The 17,087-nt window shown below is 55.3% G+C and overlaps 6 protein-coding genes across 6 annotated transcripts; 4 read left to right on the plus strand and 2 right to left on the minus strand.

Moving 5' to 3' along the window:
* Positions 1-711: 711 nt before the first annotated feature.
* On the plus strand, positions 712-1,888 carry WHI2 (Whi2p; the record flags this gene model as incomplete). Its single annotated transcript, XM_076675185.1, has 4 exons — positions 712-915; positions 988-1,403; positions 1,468-1,705; positions 1,775-1,888. 4 exons carry the CDS (start codon positions 712-714, stop codon positions 1,886-1,888), a joined length of 972 nt encoding a protein of 323 aa, XP_076537269.1.
* Positions 1,889-2,446: 558 nt separating this feature from the next.
* On the plus strand, positions 2,447-5,054 carry TUB2 (beta-tubulin; the record flags this gene model as incomplete). Its single annotated transcript, XM_076675186.1, has 16 exons — positions 2,447-2,451; positions 2,533-2,560; positions 2,720-2,731; positions 2,942-2,958; positions 3,021-3,096; positions 3,169-3,189; positions 3,253-3,349; positions 3,418-3,580; positions 3,644-3,846; positions 3,912-4,012; positions 4,087-4,103; positions 4,166-4,235; positions 4,313-4,511; positions 4,581-4,779; positions 4,841-4,970; positions 5,040-5,054. The coding sequence occupies 16 exons, from the start codon at positions 2,447-2,449 to the stop codon at positions 5,052-5,054; spliced, it is 1,353 nt and encodes a 450-aa protein (XP_076537270.1).
* A 1,359-nt stretch (positions 5,055-6,413) lies between these two features.
* Positions 6,414-9,120, plus strand: JCM15063_003266 (uncharacterized protein; the record flags this gene model as incomplete). The annotated part of the gene is made up of 10 exons (XM_076675187.1): positions 6,414-6,416; positions 6,475-6,954; positions 7,018-7,081; positions 7,148-7,389; positions 7,458-7,689; positions 7,768-8,090; positions 8,158-8,177; positions 8,243-8,339; positions 8,419-8,634; positions 8,734-9,120. The coding sequence occupies 10 exons, from the start codon at positions 6,414-6,416 to the stop codon at positions 9,118-9,120; spliced, it is 2,064 nt and encodes a 687-aa protein (XP_076537271.1).
* Positions 9,121-9,251: 131 nt separating this feature from the next.
* On the minus strand, positions 9,252-11,112 carry PKP2 (protein kinase PKP2; the record flags this gene model as incomplete). Its single annotated transcript, XM_076675188.1, has 4 exons — positions 9,252-10,140; positions 10,199-10,537; positions 10,600-10,835; positions 10,906-11,112. The coding sequence occupies 4 exons, from the start codon at positions 11,110-11,112 to the stop codon at positions 9,252-9,254; spliced, it is 1,671 nt and encodes a 556-aa protein (XP_076537272.1).
* Positions 11,113-11,223: 111 nt separating this feature from the next.
* JCM15063_003268 (uncharacterized protein) lies at positions 11,224-12,244 on the plus strand (the record flags this gene model as incomplete). The annotated part of the gene is made up of 3 exons (XM_076675189.1): positions 11,224-11,850; positions 11,908-12,125; positions 12,208-12,244. 3 exons carry the CDS (start codon positions 11,224-11,226, stop codon positions 12,242-12,244), a joined length of 882 nt encoding a protein of 293 aa, XP_076537273.1.
* A 407-nt stretch (positions 12,245-12,651) lies between these two features.
* Positions 12,652-16,950, minus strand: JCM15063_003269 (uncharacterized protein; the record flags this gene model as incomplete). The annotated part of the gene is made up of 13 exons (XM_076675190.1): positions 12,652-12,693; positions 12,790-13,007; positions 13,081-13,147; positions 13,226-13,798; positions 13,865-14,039; positions 14,108-14,156; positions 14,218-14,304; positions 14,368-14,894; positions 14,955-16,000; positions 16,085-16,342; positions 16,410-16,507; positions 16,577-16,740; positions 16,799-16,950. The coding sequence occupies 13 exons, from the start codon at positions 16,948-16,950 to the stop codon at positions 12,652-12,654; spliced, it is 3,456 nt and encodes a 1,151-aa protein (XP_076537274.1).
* Positions 16,951-17,087: the final 137 nt, after the last annotated feature.

Genomic DNA, 17,087 nt, shown 5'->3' on the forward strand with positions numbered 1-17,087 from the left:
CGCTCGTGGGGGAGAGAAAGCGAAGGGGTGGATTTGAGTAGTAGCGAGAAGATGCAATCGCGACTTGCAGAACTTCTTCGCGAATACGTTTATTGTACGACGTGAAATCGATGGCATGAATGTCTCGCTCTCAACCGAACGAGCAGGTACTTTGTCACTATACAAACAGCTCTCATTGGTCAGGGCCAAGTCTCATACGAAACAAACACCCCTCCACGGGTATTGACGGAATTAGCTCGATATACTAATTTTTATGACACGGTCCGTAGCTGTAGCTGAAGGGATTGTGCTGACTATATCGTACGCCTAGATACCGTGAAAGCTGTGCTAGAAGTTGGAGAACGAGAGTTGATCGACGACTTTGGTTCGTTCGAGTTTCTTTCGCTATACCCCTTACCGCCTCATCCCGGTTCGTATCAGTCCGACGCAAGCAGCACGATTCGCGCAGGTCATCGCACAGCGCATCCGAAACCCGATCGAGGTGAGCTCCCCCGATTCCGGTCCTGTCCCACTTGCAGTTGAGCGATGCAATCGCGACTCGGCGGAAGCCGCCCGGTGCAGGCGCATATTGACTATCCTATGCGAGTACATACAGACAACAATCGAGTAGCCTCTTGAGCTTGTTCCAATCAGCTGTTTACAACCCCCGCTTGTCGTCGAACCGCATTCATCCAACCCTTCCTCCATCGACCTGCGCCTATAGCTACAAGCATGTCTTTCGGCAATTCGAGCAAGGTCTCGCTGGACCTTCGGGGAACGCGACTCTCGCTCGAGCGTGAGGCTCTGATGGAACTGCCTGAATCGGTTCTCCTGTGCCTCTTCCCGAACGGGGTCGTCCTGAGCCCGCAGCGGCTGCCCCGAGCGGACGGCGACCTTGATGAAGACGAGGAAGATGAGGATGTCTACTACGTCGACGTGAGTCGCGTTCCTATTCGCCTCGAGCTCCTCCCCCTCCGGCCGAACTGACACCTTGGGGAACTTGGCTAGTTCGATGCTCAATGTCTCGAGTTCGTGCTCGACTTTTTCAACTCTGCGAAAGACAGCTTCTACGGACACCCAGATGGCCCTCGCCGGGACCTGTCGTTGACCTCGCCGATCGCTCAGTCCAACATGCAGAACCCCTTGTTCTTGAAGCAAGCCATCATCGTCCTGCGCGAAGAGCTCGAATACTTTGCGATTCCGCCGTCAGGCAAGGCTGCCGCTGGAACCGATACTGCTACGCTCGTCGGCGAGATTCCCGGGACGGACGAAGCTGGCAAACCCAACAAGTCGCTGCTGAAGCTCAAAGTCGACTGCGGTAACGCACTCCTAGAGCGAAAGAGCATCTTTACCGCGCTACAGCGGAATGTCAACCGCGAGAACAATGTCGCCGAGCAACACTTGATCGACATGCTCTGCATGAGGTACGGCCCCTTTCCCTTGCTCAGACTTGTCTCCTGTACTCACGCATTTCTCCTCTCTCAACAGCGGTTTTGAGCGGGAAGACGTGTGGGGTTACCGATCGCTCGAGCCGAATCGGTGTTGCATCGCGTCGATTGCGCTCGTGCTGCTCAAGACTGGAATCGTGCACCCTCCGCTAACCTCGAAGAGCGATGCTGGCGACAGCTACTCCGAATCTGCCGAGGACGATGAATCGGGCGTGCAGGTGAACGCGCAGCAGCTCGCAACGGCGCAGAAACTGTTGCTCTTCTGGCGCAAACCTGCTGTGGGTACCGCTCTCAGCTCCCGGCAAGAGTTCACAGATTGATGGACTTCTCGTTTCTGTGTTTTTCAGCGCAAATGTTGGTGGGACGCGACCGATTTGACAATCAATCCGGGCACAGCCGAGGAGCGCGAAATCAAGGTGTGGGCGCGACGGGTGTGGACCCTCGAGCTGAGCTTGATCTAGCTGCGTGAGTGTTTTCGAATCTTCGCCGAGGATATCCTTGTGCGCACACACGAGTCTGATTGCATTCGAGAGCTTGCAGCGATTGCGGCGCCTGTACATACCGTAACTTCTCGTTGTGCGTTCTCCTGCGGTGCCATTCTGTTCTCTTTGTCTGTTTCTGTCTCTCGTACGATACCTCGCTGTGGTCATTCTTCACTTTGAACGACGGTCTGCTCCCTTTCCTCGCTCCATCGATCAAATCTGCCGCTTGCTTCCCTCCCGTAATAACGTCCTTTTTTCGTGATTCCATGCGCGTCTGTTGACGTGTGCCAAAGTATGCATAGTATATTGTACGCGTCCGAGTGCTCGGGTAGAGTCAGACTGTGAGATTATGAGAGAGCGAGAGGCGAGGTTGCCACGAATTCCAGACTCGCTCACTTGGGCCGCCTTGCTCACCAACCCTCGTCGCCCCTCCCCTCTTCCACTCGTTTGCCACCTTCTCGTGAGTCAAGTCTCGCGTGTCCTGAGCGTCCCGAGCTGTGCGCTGACGTCGCGCTCTTTCTGCGAGTGACAGCAACTATGCGGTTCGTTGTTGAACACTCGTCCCATCTCGCGTTGCTCGCCTCGAGAGACTGACCTTTCACGCGTGTCGACTCGCTCTCTAGTGAAATCGTTCACCTTCAAACCGGACAGGTCAGTCAGATTGCATCCCAGCTGCGAGTTGCGGCGGGGACGGAGGGGAAAGGGGACCAGCGAGTCGACCAAACACGCGTCTCACTTGCCCCTCTGCGCCCCGACTGGACCCTCGTCGACGTGTCATGCTGACTCGAGATCCTTGTGCCATCGTGACAGTGCGGTAACCAAGTGAGCGAACCTTCCTTCTGAACGGATCCAGCGAGACAGCACATCTTCCTCAGTGCCACCTGCCGGCTGCCTACACGCTCGTGCTGGGTTTGGCAATCAGCCTGTAGTGGACTATCACGCGTGTCGCGGTCGAGAACGGAAGGTACCTGATGCGAGAAACACGTACTGACTGACGAACCCTCTTTCGGTCCTGCTCTGCGCGTCTTGCAGATCGGTACCAAGTTCTGGTGAGTCGCGACCGTCTCCGGTCGATTCCGAGACTCGTGCTGACAGGTCACGTCGCTCACAGGGAGGTTCTCTCTGAGGAACACGGCATCGACGGTACTGGTCAATATGTCGGAGACAACGACCTCCAGCTCGAGAGGGTACGCGCCTGTTTCCGTTCTCGAGCTGAATGACAAGATGGCTCACTGATACCTGCTCACTGGCCCGCACAGCTCAACGTCTACTACAACGAGGTAAGTACAGCGAGAATAAAGATCGGTTGAACTCGTAAGCTGACGCTGCAAGGGTTATCGCAGGCCGGCAACCAAAAGTACGTGCCCCGCGCCGTTCTCGTCGATCTCGAGCCCGGTACGATGGACGTGATCCGCTCGGGACCTCTCGGTGGATTGTTCCGTGAGCTGCCGATTCCGATTCCGGCTCAGAGATCCGCCACTCATTTGTTCTGTACTTCGCTCGATCAGGCCCCGACAACATCGTCTTTGGTCAGTCCGGAGCCGGTAACAACTGGGCCAAGGGTCACTACACCGAGGGAGCCGAGCTCGTCGACTCGGTCCTCGATGTCGTCCGCAAGGAAGCCGAGAACTGCGACTGCCTCCAAGGTTTCCAGCTCACTCACTCGCTCGGGTACGTCACCTCTATTCATATGTATCGGCTTTGCGAAACTGATCAGTGAATGGAAAATCTCAGAGGAGGAACGGGATCGGGAATGGGAACCCTCCTTATCTCAAAGATCCGTGAGGAGTACCCCGACCGAATGATGGCTACCTTCTCGGTTGTCCCCTCGCCCAAGGTCTCGGACACGGTTGTCGAGCCCTACAACGCGACCCTTTCCGTTCACCAGTTGGTGGAGAACTCGGACGAGACTTTCTGTATCGACAACGAAGCTCTTTGTGCGTTCTCCTTCTCCTCGAATTCTGCAAGGTCTCTCCGCTGACCGAGTTTGTACTACGCACAGACGACATCTGCTTCCGAACACTCAAGCTCACCTCGCCGACGCACGGTGACCTCAACCAGCTCGTCTCGACCGTCATGTCTGGTATCACCACCTGCCTCCGTGTAAGTTTCATAGGTATTGCTCTGTGCATGGCCTGCGTTCCGTAGTATTGACATATTTCATATCGCACTTGCAGTTCCCCGGTCAACTCAAGTGAGATTCCGCCGGAAGCTTTAGCTACCTGGCCCTTGGCTGACCACCTTCGTTGTCTACAGCGCCGACTTGCGAAAATTGGCTACCAACCTTGTTCCCTTCCCCCGTCTTCACTTCTTCTCCGTCGGATGCGTGAGCCTCGACCACGCTATCTCTCTGATGTAGGACGAGACTGACAATACGCTTTTCCTCCCTCGTTCGGATTACAGGCTCCTCTCACCTCCAAGTCGAACCAGGCTTTCCGCGCCACCAGCGTCGCCGACTTGACCGCCCAGATGTTCGACGCCAAGAACATGATGTCGGCCGCCGATCCCCGCAACGGTCGATACCTCACCGTCGCCGCTTACTTCCGTGGTAAGGTCTCGATGCGAGAGATTGACGACGCCATGTCGACTGTTCAAACCAAGAGTGAGTGATCAATCTCGCGCTTGTCTGGCAATCGACAAGCTTTTCTCTGACATGTTCGGATGACTCTAGACTCGCAATACTTCGTCGAGTGGATCCCGAATGCGGCGCAGACTGCCCACTGCTCGGTGCCCCAATCCAAGAGCATCCCGACCAGTGTCACCTTCATTGGAAACAGCACCTCGATTCAAGAGCTCTTCCAGCGTGTTCACACGCAGTTCTCGGCCATGTTCAGGAGGAAGGCTTTCCTTCACTGGTACACTGGCGAGGGGTACGTCAAACCCTTTGTTCCGCTGCATCGCGTCGCAATGTCTGACAATATCGTGTTGCAGAATGGACGAGATGGAGTTCACCGAGGCCGAGTCCAACTTGCAAGATCTGTGCGCCGAATACGCGCAGTACGAGTCGGCGACCGCCGACTTCGACGAAGAGGGAGAATACCTCGAGGAGGGCGGAGAGGAGGTGAGTTTGTGATGCCGATACGTATCCTTGATCTTGTTCCTCAGGCTGACTTGAGGCATCATCGAATAGTACGTCGAGGAGTAGAGTGCTGGATCCAAACAAAATCGCAATGCGACTTGGCCGTCTCTTCTGATCCCTTACTATCAGTACCCCCCCGTATTTTGTCTCCTCTCCTCTTTATCTCGCTTTCACGTCGTCGATCGATTACTTCTTTCATTACCTTTTCTCTGCTGTTGAAATGCCCCAAACCCCCTGCGTTCCTCTCGCTAACCTTCGGTCCTGCCTTCCTCCCTTTTTTTCTTCTTTCGTTTTTCCCGCCCACCTTTGCTTCTCCTGTGTCCAAGAAAAAAGAACCAGAACCTATTTCCTTACGAACCCTTTCGACGGCCATTTCCTCGCTCTTGACCCACGCAAGCGCGTTTCGTCGGTGTCTTGCGAACATCAAAAGGAGACGACCATTTCACCAGGGACTGCCTTTGACACGAGATGCGCCGTCTGGATGCGCTTGGCCGTCGAACCTCAGAGGTCTTACTACTTTGTTCTGCTTGTAAATCAGTCTAGCTCTGGACTAACGCTTCAAGTCGGGTTGTATTTCCACGCATCCTCAAGTAGGAGAAGGCTCGAGCGTTTTCACTTCTTACCTCGACTTTCGCAAACAACATGCTTGAGGGGCGATACTTTTGTGCAACGTATTGCTCCGATGAATGGGTCCAGGTTGTACTGATAGTGCAGCGAGAGAGAACAGGCAATCTCCGGGTCAAACAGAGTCGCCCGTTGTACAGAAAAGCGTCAGATGGGATGTCTTCCCCCGGCTATTTGCATCCTCCGAGTCTCGACTCGAGGAATTCCCGGCTTTTGAATGAGCTCAGTGTTGTGCAATCTTGTGACGCAGACCTCACAAGCTCTGCCAACGGGCTTTCCAAAAGGTGGAATCGCTTTTTCATCCCATATTAGGCTTTCTCGAGCTTTCGGGTGAATAGTTCTTCTGTTCTCGATTCGGCAGCCCAAAAAGGATTGGTGCTCAGGAAGAGTGCAGACGCGCGATTTCATCATAAATTCGCAAGAAACGAGGGAGCTGAAGAAGCGACGGTCGAGCCAGAGACAGCGTTTCATAACGCGGAATAGCGCTTGTCGAGTCATAGATGGAGACATTTGCCTGATGTTGTCGCTCGTCCAAAGCCAAGGCAACCTGTCTTGCCGGCGTCCATTCATGCAGCGGGGCGGGGAGGGTAAGTGGCATCGGGATGACGCCCAGTCCACGAGTGACAAGAAAGACATCTGGTCGATTGAGCTACGCAAATAAGACGTCCGTATACAGCAGACTGTCGAAGGAGCGAAGAATGTCGTCACAGGGGAAAAGAGAAGAGTTGCAAGAAAGCTTGCCGAGTCTTCCTTCAACATTTCCGACTCGAGGGCCGGACGAACGGAGGGACGCGACAGGCGATGGTGAGTGCACAGTCAATGCGCGCTGCGTGAATTAGCTGACATTGTGGTCTTGCATCAGCTACCCGACAACTTCCTGACCCGAGGTCTGGTGAAGGTCGTGATCGGTGCCGCAGATGCAGTACCGGCGATCGCGCTTGTGCACACGGTGGCAGCATACCTCACCTATCCTGCCCCGCCCTCAGTCGCGCTCACTCTGTCCCTCGCTCCCGAAGTTGCCGCCGATTTCCTCTTTCAACTTCGGCTAGCCTTCTCAGCCCTTACCCTCTGGCTCGGTCTCGAACTCGTGTGGTGGCCATTAGCAAAACTCTCGGCCTTTGCAATCGATCGCAGATGGTGGGACATCAAACAGGACGAAAAAATCACGAGCGAGGAACGGTGGAGACTCTGGACCAAGATGCTCGAATCGACCGAGAACCCAGAAGAGTGGCTCAAGTCATTCTTCCTGACCCCGGGAAGAAGCAAAGCGCCACGTGGAGCAGCCGATCCTTCGATAGAGGCGGTTGACCTCGACAAGATTGGACGGACCAACATCGAGGAAGCGAGTTTATCGAACCGCTCGTCCTTTTTCGTGCATCCTAATTGACTCTCGATCGCCTCACAGCTCATTGCCTTCGTCATGTTTAATTCTGAACTCAAAAAGCTCAAGCCCAAGTCAATCGAGAGAGGTACTTGCACTCTTTTATCCACCTCAACCGCGTCCCATGGACTGAGTTCCATATTTTGTCGCATAGCCGAGATACATTCTATGATCCTACTGCTCGAAGCCACCTTTACGCTCTCGCGCTCGTCAAACTCGCCTCCTTTCAAGTTTCTCCGAGGAAAATCGCCTCACAAGGCATTCTTGCTCTCGAAACAGCCGCTCGAACTCGGCCACAAACCATTAGTGTTTTACGCTTGCACGTACCTGGCAAGTCAGATGGGATGTGTTATGCTCTACTTGGCCGGCTTCAGGTACTTTGGCCCGAGAACCGCTGCAAGTCGACCCCCATCTTGCATTCATGTACCCTTTTCTTGAGTTGACTTTTCATTCTTGACTCTCAGTGGCCCCTTCCCTTGTTCTGTCACTCTTCGACAAAGCTCGAATCGGTGCACGATCACCACGAGCACGAGAAGATGCGTGCTTCGACCCAACTCTCGGCTCGAACCGCGTACTGGTTCAAGCCTGCATCTGGAGAAGCGCAGGAGAAAGACCAGAGGCCGATCGTGTTTTGTCACGGGATCAGTGGCACATATGGCCCTTCATGCTTTGTTGCCGCTCTGGCCTGCCTTTCAGGTATGTTGCGGTCGGAGATTCTCTCTCTCTTGTGCGTGATTTGGCGGACTCGTTGCTGAGGCTCTGTCTCGACGACAGGTCGAGCTGTGTTCATTCCGATTCACCCATACCTATTCATGCGGCTGTCGCCGCCATCGGCAATCCTCAGTCGGTTAGAATACGTCGCGTCAATCCGCCGCATGCTGTGGAGACACGGGTTCGGGCTCACCTCGCTCGATGCCGACGAGGATGACCCCGAAGACGTGACCCATGATTCAGATGCTGGCGAGAGAGCAGGATATGCCGGTAGTGCCAAAGCGGGACAGCCGCGAGACGTCGAGGAAGACTGGAGAAGAGCGAAAGCGATTATCGTGGCGCATTCCGCAGGAGCTGGCATGGCAGGATGGCTCATGCGAGATGCTGTCAGTCTTGATTCCCATTGGCGTTTGCACCCGAGTTTGAAGCTAATCCTCGAGCTCGTACGAACAGCCTGACATTGTCGCTGGATTGTGAGCGGTCTCGGAATTCGACACATCCTTGAGCGAGCGCTGACTATCGCCACTCGACAACGCAGGGTATTGATTGATCCGATGTGTTTCCTCTTGTACTGTCCCGACTCTGCTCGGAATTTCTATCGGACCCATGCCAAAACGGCAGGAGAGCACTTCTTCGTACGTTGCTGGTCTTGTGCTCCGTCTCTTGTTTCTCCGATCTGCATTGCTGACAAGGAGCATTCACGCTTTTCTCCAGAAATATTTTGCATTCGAACGGGGGATCAACCACTTTTTGTCCCGACACGTCTTGTGGTCCACCTCGACCTTGTTCGCCCCGAATCCGGCATCACGGATCCCTTCCGAAATCAAGAATCAGATCGTGCCTCCATGTGCTAGATGGAACCAGGAGGCCGGATACGATGTACCTCGATACGCGGCCGAAGTCAACGGGTTGCAACAGGGAGGAGCATTCGTCAGTCCCTCAACTTTCATTTCTCCTTCCCACCATCTTGTTACTTTTACTGATGGGACGTTTTTTCCTTTTTTGTGTGCGTATCTTTTCGGTTCTCAGCCTACAGTCGTATTCTTAAGTGAACGAGACTGCATCTTGCCGATTGAGAAACTGTTGAGGTATTTCTCTCGAACCGAGTTTGGCAAAATTGTCCAAGGTGAAACTCCAGCTCGACTCCGACCTTGGGTATCTCGATCGTCCCACTCAACAACCTCGACACCATCGGAGGAACCGAATGCGGTCGTCGAGAAGAACAAGAAGACCACAAAAAGTGACAGTGTCGAGGGAGGAGAAGAAGGATCGGTACGCTTGATGCTCGGGATCGAACATGCTGCGATCTTGTTGCGGTACGACTGGTGTAAAGAAGTCAACAAGGCTATCGATCAAGTAGGGGCTAGAAGTGAACAGTGGGAACAACAGGAACGGATAGATCTCCTTCAATCGTAGCGTTTAGAAACAAATATTTAAGAACAACATCTTTGCTCCAAAAAGTTGCAGAACATGAATACACAAAGTCAAGACAACAATGACGAACTGACAAAACAAGGAAAGAGCAGAAATGATAAGAGAGAGAGAGATCATGCAGCGAGTCCGAATTTTTGGATTCTCAACCTCGCGTCACTGCCCCACCCTTGAATCGTATGAATCCAAACGTTGCCTCCAAAGTAACTCGCGTACATCTGACTCAAGGGCAACCCGATCCCACTGCGAGTTTGGGCATCCATCAAACTCTGTTCGTCGTCTTCCTGAGCGGTCGACGAGGACGGTTCGTGAGACTCGTCGATCGGAGTCGTCGAGACTTGTTCAGACACTCTCCCGGTGAGACCTTGCGCCCCGATCGATCTCAATGCCATGATGCCCGTACTCGCTGCGTTCGACCCAAAGGTCGTGGTCGGGTTGACGGCCGGGGGAATCGGAGAAATGGCAGCGACCGCATCTGCTCGAGACAGAGCAGGGTCGAGAGTTGGAGGCGATGGCGAGCTGTGCAAATCCGGCAGGGGCGAGGTCGTGCTGTTCGCACTCGTCGATGGGTACGGCAGAGGAGACGCTCCAGCCGAGAGAGGAGTCGAACAGTACGGGTCTGCAGTTACGAGGGAAGGCTCGCTGGGTTCGGTAACCGTGTCGAGATTGCTGTTGAGCAGAGCAGTGTGGTGTTGGTAGTGACGTCGCATGTGAGAGAACGAGAAAATATCAAGTCGCTGCGACAGGAGGGGTGCGTTCATGACCATGTGTTGGGGCGATGTCGGAGGACCGCCATGGTGCATGCGTGGCATCAACGACAGATCGAGGGGGTCGGGAGGCAGGCCCCCGTAGGGCGGGATCCCATTGCCGATGTCCGAGATACGGATGGTAAGATCTCGCGGTTGGTGCACGATGGTCACGCGAATAGGATGTTCGGACGCGCGGTCTCCATGTGCCTGCACGGTTGCGTACGCGGCATTCTTGATCAGCTCGAACAGCATGAACCTGAAATGTCTCGGACGTCAGTCGCATCGAACAGGCACTGGAAGCGATGCCGACTCACTCGAGGTGCTCTTCAATGTAAGCGAACGAGGTGTCCTTGTCACCTTCGATCACGATCGGGACGGTGCCTTCCGGGCCTTTGCTGCGTCGAAGCAGTTGCTCGCACTTGCGGACGACATGCGCCGCGTTGAGCTTGGTATCGACGAGTCCGACTCGAGTCTCTTCCTCGGGCAGGAGTGACGGTGCGCCGTGAGTGCGTTGTTGGCGTTCGCGGAACTGTTGAGTCAGGGCAATGTGCTGCTCGGTGATGACGCGGCGCGAGATGCGAGACCGGAGCATGCGCAACATGATGCGGTCGAGCGCGGCGGGTGGGAGATGCAAGGGCGACGTCTCGGACACGCTGCGGGGACCGAGCGAGCTGAGCACGAGCAAGAGGGCGAGAGAACAGAGTCGGGGACGTACCCAATCGCGAGTTCGGGGATGACGACCTTGTGTTTGTCGAGCGTGGTTTGCATGAAGCGGCAGAACGCGTCGTTGTCGTCGAGGGTCTTGAGGGGAGGGAAGCGGCGGATGCCTTCGAAAGCTTCGAGGTACAGCTCGTACACATGCTGCAGGCGCGGGTGGGATGCAACGACGAACGGGAGCTCTTGCAGGTCGCGCAGACGATGGCTCAAGCGCGTCGGGAGTTCGGTCCGGAGCTGTCACGGCATGCGCGTTAGCAGTCAGCGGGTTTGAGCGAGCGAGTCGAGTCACGTGCGCGAGGCGTACAAAGTTGCCGCCGCGCAGGAGCTTCTCGGCCTCCTCCTTCTCGCCCTTGTTGCGTCCGTACTTGCCGAAATTGATCATCGAGTTGAGCGAGATCGGGGTCGACTGCTTCGCGGCGTATGTCTCGATCACCCGGTTGAGATAGAACGCCGGCACGGGCGACTTGGACGCCGTGATCGATTGCCGCAGCGCAGCGGTCGAGCGAACCATCGGTGATGAGACAGTGATCGAGCCGGCGTCGAGTAGCAAGCCGAAATGTAGGTCGGACAAGTCAAGTTGTAAGCAGCTGCGAGTCGAAATCCGACTTTGACGCAGGTGCCCATGACGACACACTCGCCCACAACGCTGATCGCGCGATGGAACACTCCAAATCCGCAGGGCACAGTGCCCGTCCTCGCGCGATCACTCTCGACGAACCTCGGGGCCAACTCGAGCGGACGCTGGATCGTCAACATTCGCACCTTGCGCCTCCCCGCACCCGCACATGGAGCAAACACGAAGCCAAAGCAGCCTGTCGTCGAAGGCCGTAACCTGTACATGGTGCGCAAATTCGAGCTCGAGCGCGAGTCGACCGCGCTCGTCGTACAGGATCCGAACCAACCTCTGCGCAGTGACTCCGAGTCTCGCTCTCACTCGCACTGGACGTACGCAGAGGTAGCACCTCCATCCCCGAGTAGCTCGTCCGCCGCGATCGACTCGTTCATCGGACGCGTCCTCGTCGCTCCCGCCGCTTCGACTGCTTCCGCGTCTGCATCATCCCCGTCCTCGTCCTCGGCTACTCCTGCGTGGCAGGCGAGACCGACCGCGCTCTCGATCGAAGGCGCGACTTTCTCAATCAGTTCGAACCCGATCTCACACCCAACCAACACCGACTGGATTGTCAAACTCGCCGTCGTGAACCTCAAAGGCGGTACTGCAGGTGGCACGACTCGAGGATGCCTCATCCAGGTGAGCATGTCGATGGCGAGTTGCAGTAACCTCGCATGCTGATGTCTGTCTTTCGAGGGACGCAAGGCGACATATCTCCCGATCCCTTACCTCCCCGCCCATTCGACCCTCGTGCGAGACTTTCTCTACTCGCTGTTCCCTGCGCAGGCTGTGCAAAACGGTGAAGTGTCCCTCGTCGAACCGAACGAACAAGATCTCGTAGAAGCGGGAATTCTAGATCCGAGTCAACCAGGAGACGAGGAATGGGAATGGCAAGACAAACACTCGTTGTTCACGTTCGTCCTCTCTCTCTCATCGCAGTCGAGAGCTTTTGACTCGGCGCCAAATCTCTTACACTTTCGTTTTTGAAATGCTTAGCTACATCAAGCAATTCAAGAAAGAAGGGTTACTGTGATCGACCTCGTCGCGTCGTCCACCACGTCCAGTCGCAATCGATGGACAAGGTTGGACATGCGCTTTGCGCCGGCCCACCCTCTGAACGCGGTGTCAACCTAAATCGCAGAAACCGCCGCAAACGAGACTCGAAGGAACTACTGCGCGCAAAAAGGAAAGGTGTCCGATTCGAACCAGACGATTCTACATCAAGAGGCAATCTAGACGATCTCTATACAAAGGAAGGGAAGGCTATAGGTCCCGCGAAAGAAATTCTAGACGAGAATGCGAAGAGTAAGGGAATCGAGATGAGGGAGGCGGGGGGGTAAAAGGGAAGACAAACGACAATGCGAGAGGTCCTCGATGGAGGTACCACTGGAACTCGGAGGAAATGATACAGACAGCTCGACACGGAGAATACAGGCCCTTCTAGTTGATTGCCGGATGATGCAAATCAGGATCTCCAAACAGCTGGATCAATCATGCTCGAGTGTCAGTCCACCAATCACAAGAGAATAATCACGAGAGAGACAGAAAGAGAGGGAGAGGAAGGAAATATCGACTCACTTCGCCGAGATGTTTCTCGAGATCTTCAAGTTCGCTACTGACGCTGCCCAAACTGACCAAGAAGAACCAATACCGCAGGAAAGCCGGATGTTTCAACACCGTGTCCCCATTCGGTTGTTTCGACATGCGACGAGACAACACGAGCGCGTCGCGTTCAAACGCCAACCAGGTCGATCGAGACGAAGGGACATCTCGAGCGAGTTGAGTTTTCGAGAGCACTTGAAAAGGGGCGCGTTCTTTTTATCAGTTCCGGTGGTTGACTAGGGAAGAAAGCGCGGGGACAAAGCTCACGTGAGGTGGCGCCGAGGTAGAACAGCGTACGAGTAAGTCGTTGCGAATGTAACCGATAAGGATACAGCTGCCCACATCAGACCGCCAAATGTCAGCTTTCTCTGTCAACTGCTGACAACGATGTTATCGAAATATGGTCCCTCACAACGGAAGCGAAATCGTGATGAATGGTCTCGTTGAATCCGGCCGTGCCGATCGCAGTTCTCGCCTCTCGCAATCGATCGAGGATCAATTGCAGACTGCGGATGATCTTGAGCAAGACGGGTCCATTGAACGGTACGAGGAACTTGGGTTCGACTTTGGCAAACTCGAACGTCGGGGCGAGTGCGAGGATCGACGCCTGGATCTTCTTCTCGCGTTTGACGAGTTCTCGAAACACCGACGCGAGCGCTTCGGGAGGCGGAGTTGGAGACTCGTCGATTGGCGCTGCATGGTTCACGTAGGATTGAAACACCGAATTGTAGGACGACAGCGCGAACGTGACGGAAGCGAGTTCGAGTCGCAATCGATGTCGCGCCGGCTGACGCAGGATGAACAGTTGAAAGAACGCGCTGATTCCCATAGAGATCGCGAGTGACGCAATCGTGTGACCAAATCGCAGTGGAGGAGAGTCATAGGGTTGGATCGAACCTGGAGTCTCGTTGTACACGTATTCCTGAATGACCATTGCTCCGTAGCCAGTCTGCAGCAGGAGTGCTCCGGTGTACCATGCTGGTTTCTGTGATCGTATAGTCGGGCTGATTAGGATCAGGGACATTGCCTGGATTCGGAAACAAGGGCTCACTTTGTAAAAGAAGTACGAAGCGAATGCGAACCAAATTGCCCCGAAACACACGAGTCCATACGGGTTGTACTTGTACCCACCGACGTTGTGGAAAATCTCGAGCGCAATCAGGCCGAACAAGGCACCTGCTCCAGTTCCGGAGAGCTGCAGCAGCCAAGTGGTGATCGTGCCTCCGCTGGATGGTCTCCAAAGATTAGCAAGCAGCCTGTCTGTCTACCATATTTACTAGGACTCAGAGCTCACAGAGTTGGTTGAATCGCAACAACAATGGTGATGAGACTCGAAAGCATGCCTAATTATCGATGTATACTTCAGTACGTTGTTGAAATTTTGGGGTCTGTGATGTGACGAACCTATACGTAGGTACACCTGATCCTGAAGGGTCGGTGCGAGCGCGAACACTGAGTAGACGGAAGCTCCGGCGGCGACCTTGAAGGCATCTATATTTTTTCGACCACGTCAGGTTCAAGCCGATGGCAGATTCTCTTGCCGGATAAGCTCACAAATGCTTCGCTGAGACCTGAACCATTTTTCGCCTCGAGCGATCTGTTGGATCCAGGGACGTTTGACGGGCTCGTACTTCTTGCCGTACAAGGTCGACAAGGCTTCTTGCAGGCTCATCTGATCCTTCGGGGTGAAGAGACCTTTGACCTTGTCGATGAGCGTGCGCAGGATGAACGGTCGAAGCAAGACCGGTCGATCGCGAGTGACAATGTCGTGCAGTTTGCATAGTTCTTCTGTCAGTTGACCGAGACCGAAGAGGAGCGAATAGGACTTGGTGAGCGCTTCAGAGCAGGGTGCAACCTCTTCCTCATCGCTGTCATCGTCGGATGACGTTTCCGGATCCGCCTGCTGGTCGCGTGTGGCAGAAGCGCTTGTCGCCTCGAGAGGGTAAGCGCCCAGGCTCTGTCCCGCGACGGAGAAGAGTGCCGAAGTTGATTCAATTTTTGTCGAGTCACGTGAGCGCAGACGGGCGACCGGCGACGACAATAGCGAGGAAGTCCAAGCTTTGGGCTGTCGGTGTGCATACCTAGAGATTGAAGCAGGTCAGCTCAAGTGGCTGTTGCGCCGATAGGAGCTTGCGACTGACATGGTCTTGAGCGAGGGCATGCCGTCCTCGATGCGCAGTACATCGTCAACCTCGAGAGCTCCGTCTTTGATGAGCGAAACGAGAGCATCGCTCTGAGCGCGGGCGAAAGCGTCCCAGGCCTTGCGAAAGACGAGCACAGCAACCTCCTGCTCTTCCCCTGGACCCGAAGTTCCCTCTGGTGAACCTGCATGCTGCTCCTTAGATGCAAGTTGCCGTTCTTGCTTCGAAGACAGTTCTCCAGGGATCGGTTCGTCATCGTTGCCGTTCGGCAAGCGTCGTTCTTCGCTTTCTTCCCGCTCCCGTTCTCGTGCTTTCTCCTCGAGGACCGCACGAAACATTCCCCATCGACCGCGCTCAAGTTCGAACGAGGGACTCTGAGGTCGAGTCGCCGTCGGACTCCCGACCGGGCTGTCACGGCGACTGCCTGCCGGGCTCAACCCTCGTCTCGAAGGTGATCCGTGCAGACTCCTCATACTCGCGCTCGCAGACCTGATCACTTCGTGTCGCATCTGACTGCGCTCGACTTCTCGCTTGAGCTTGGCGGCAACCGTTTCGAGCTTCTTCTGAGCATGATGCGTCGTCGGGGTCGTGTACAAAGTGGTTTCAGGCCTCGGCAGCTCTGCAGGTCTCTGTGGATCTCCATCCGACTTCACGTCTGCGCTCGCGTCGAGCGCCTCGTCGCTCGCAGGTCCTGCTGCGTTTGCGAGTCCTTCGGATCTCGATTTGGTCCCGACCAGTCCGTCAATGATCTCAGAAATGACGAGGTCGATGCTGTGTCGAAATTCAGAGAAAGTTTTGGCGACTTCTGCTCGTGCGAGTAGGTGTCGTTTGACGTTGACTCCCTTGGGGTCCAACCGGTCGATCAAATCGAGCGCCGACGAGGACGTGATGAGAGCCTGTTGGAGGCCTTGCACTGAAGCGATCATGTCGCTGTAGTGTTTGAGCGACCAGCGCGTGAAGAGGATCTCGAGTGAGGTCTCTTCGAGGCGAGCGGTCAAGGCGAGGTAGTCGGATCGGATCGTTTTGATGAGAAGTTGTCGGACTTCCTAACAGGCGAGTTTGGCCGTCCCCTTTCGCAATCAGTCCTTCTGATCACGGGTGCTACGAGTCGGTTGCAGGTGCGGACTCACCATCTCGTCGTCGCTGCACTCTTTCGCGTAGGTTTTGCACGACAAGTGAGCGAGTGTCGATACGTGCTGAAGACTCGTGACGAGGAGTTTCTTGAGCTCGCGCTCGGCCGTGATGGGAAACACGAGAACATTGACGGCGAGTGAGATGGCCAGGCCCCATGCGTACGCCTCAAAGTCGGCTAGGAACCAAGTTTTGTCAAAGTTGCGACCAGATTCGATCCCGTAGTGGATGCCGCCGAATGCAAACAAGATGCCGTACTACGAGACACGCAAGAGCTGAGAGTCGTCGTTCTTGTCGTCGAGGCGAACCCGAGGAGAAACTCACGAGATAGAACGAAATGTATTTCGCGCCCGAGAAACGCACGAGCGCGAGCAGGTAGACGAACAAGGCAAATACGAATCCCTGGCCGGTCGGAGATGCACCTGCATAGTAGAACGGATTAGTGCTCAGGGGTCTTGACTTGATCGCGAGGGCGAGAAGACTCGACAGACCTGCTTCTCCGAGGATGGCGTATACGAGCACGCCGAGTCCGAGTCCTGCACTGCCGAGGATGACGGCCTGGAAGCATTTGCCCATGGGCGAGCCCGGGAAGGCGCCGACGATGACCAAGACGGAGCCATTGAGCGCGACAGGATGATCCGAGAGGGTTGCGAACCTGCAAGTTGAACGATTCAGCTTGGAGTCGCGAACGGGCACGTTGCGGAAAGACTCGCCGATCGAGGTAGGTCAGGATGAGCAGCAGCGAGAGTGCGAGTGTCGCCTTGACGATCGAGATGGCAATGAGCGGAGGACGCTGGCAGACCCGATTCACGAGCTGGCGAGGATTCGGGAACCGCACGCGGCGAGGCAGTCGCAGCGAATTCATCGGGCAGCAGTCTGGCCGAGGCTGTTGAAGCCAGGCATGCACGACAGCTGGGGCGAGTCGGGCAGTCGATCGGCGCGTCGAGGCAGTGCTAAACGAGAAGGCGACCAGCGCGCGAGATTTCGCAGAAGCTGTGCTTG

Source organism: Sporobolomyces koalae (assembly GCF_050403365.1).
Source record: "Sporobolomyces koalae JCM15063 DNA, S_koalae_JCM15063T_v1_ctg1, whole genome shotgun sequence".
In the NCBI taxonomy this organism is placed as follows: Eukaryota; Fungi; Basidiomycota; class Microbotryomycetes; order Sporidiobolales; family Sporidiobolaceae; genus Sporobolomyces; species Sporobolomyces koalae.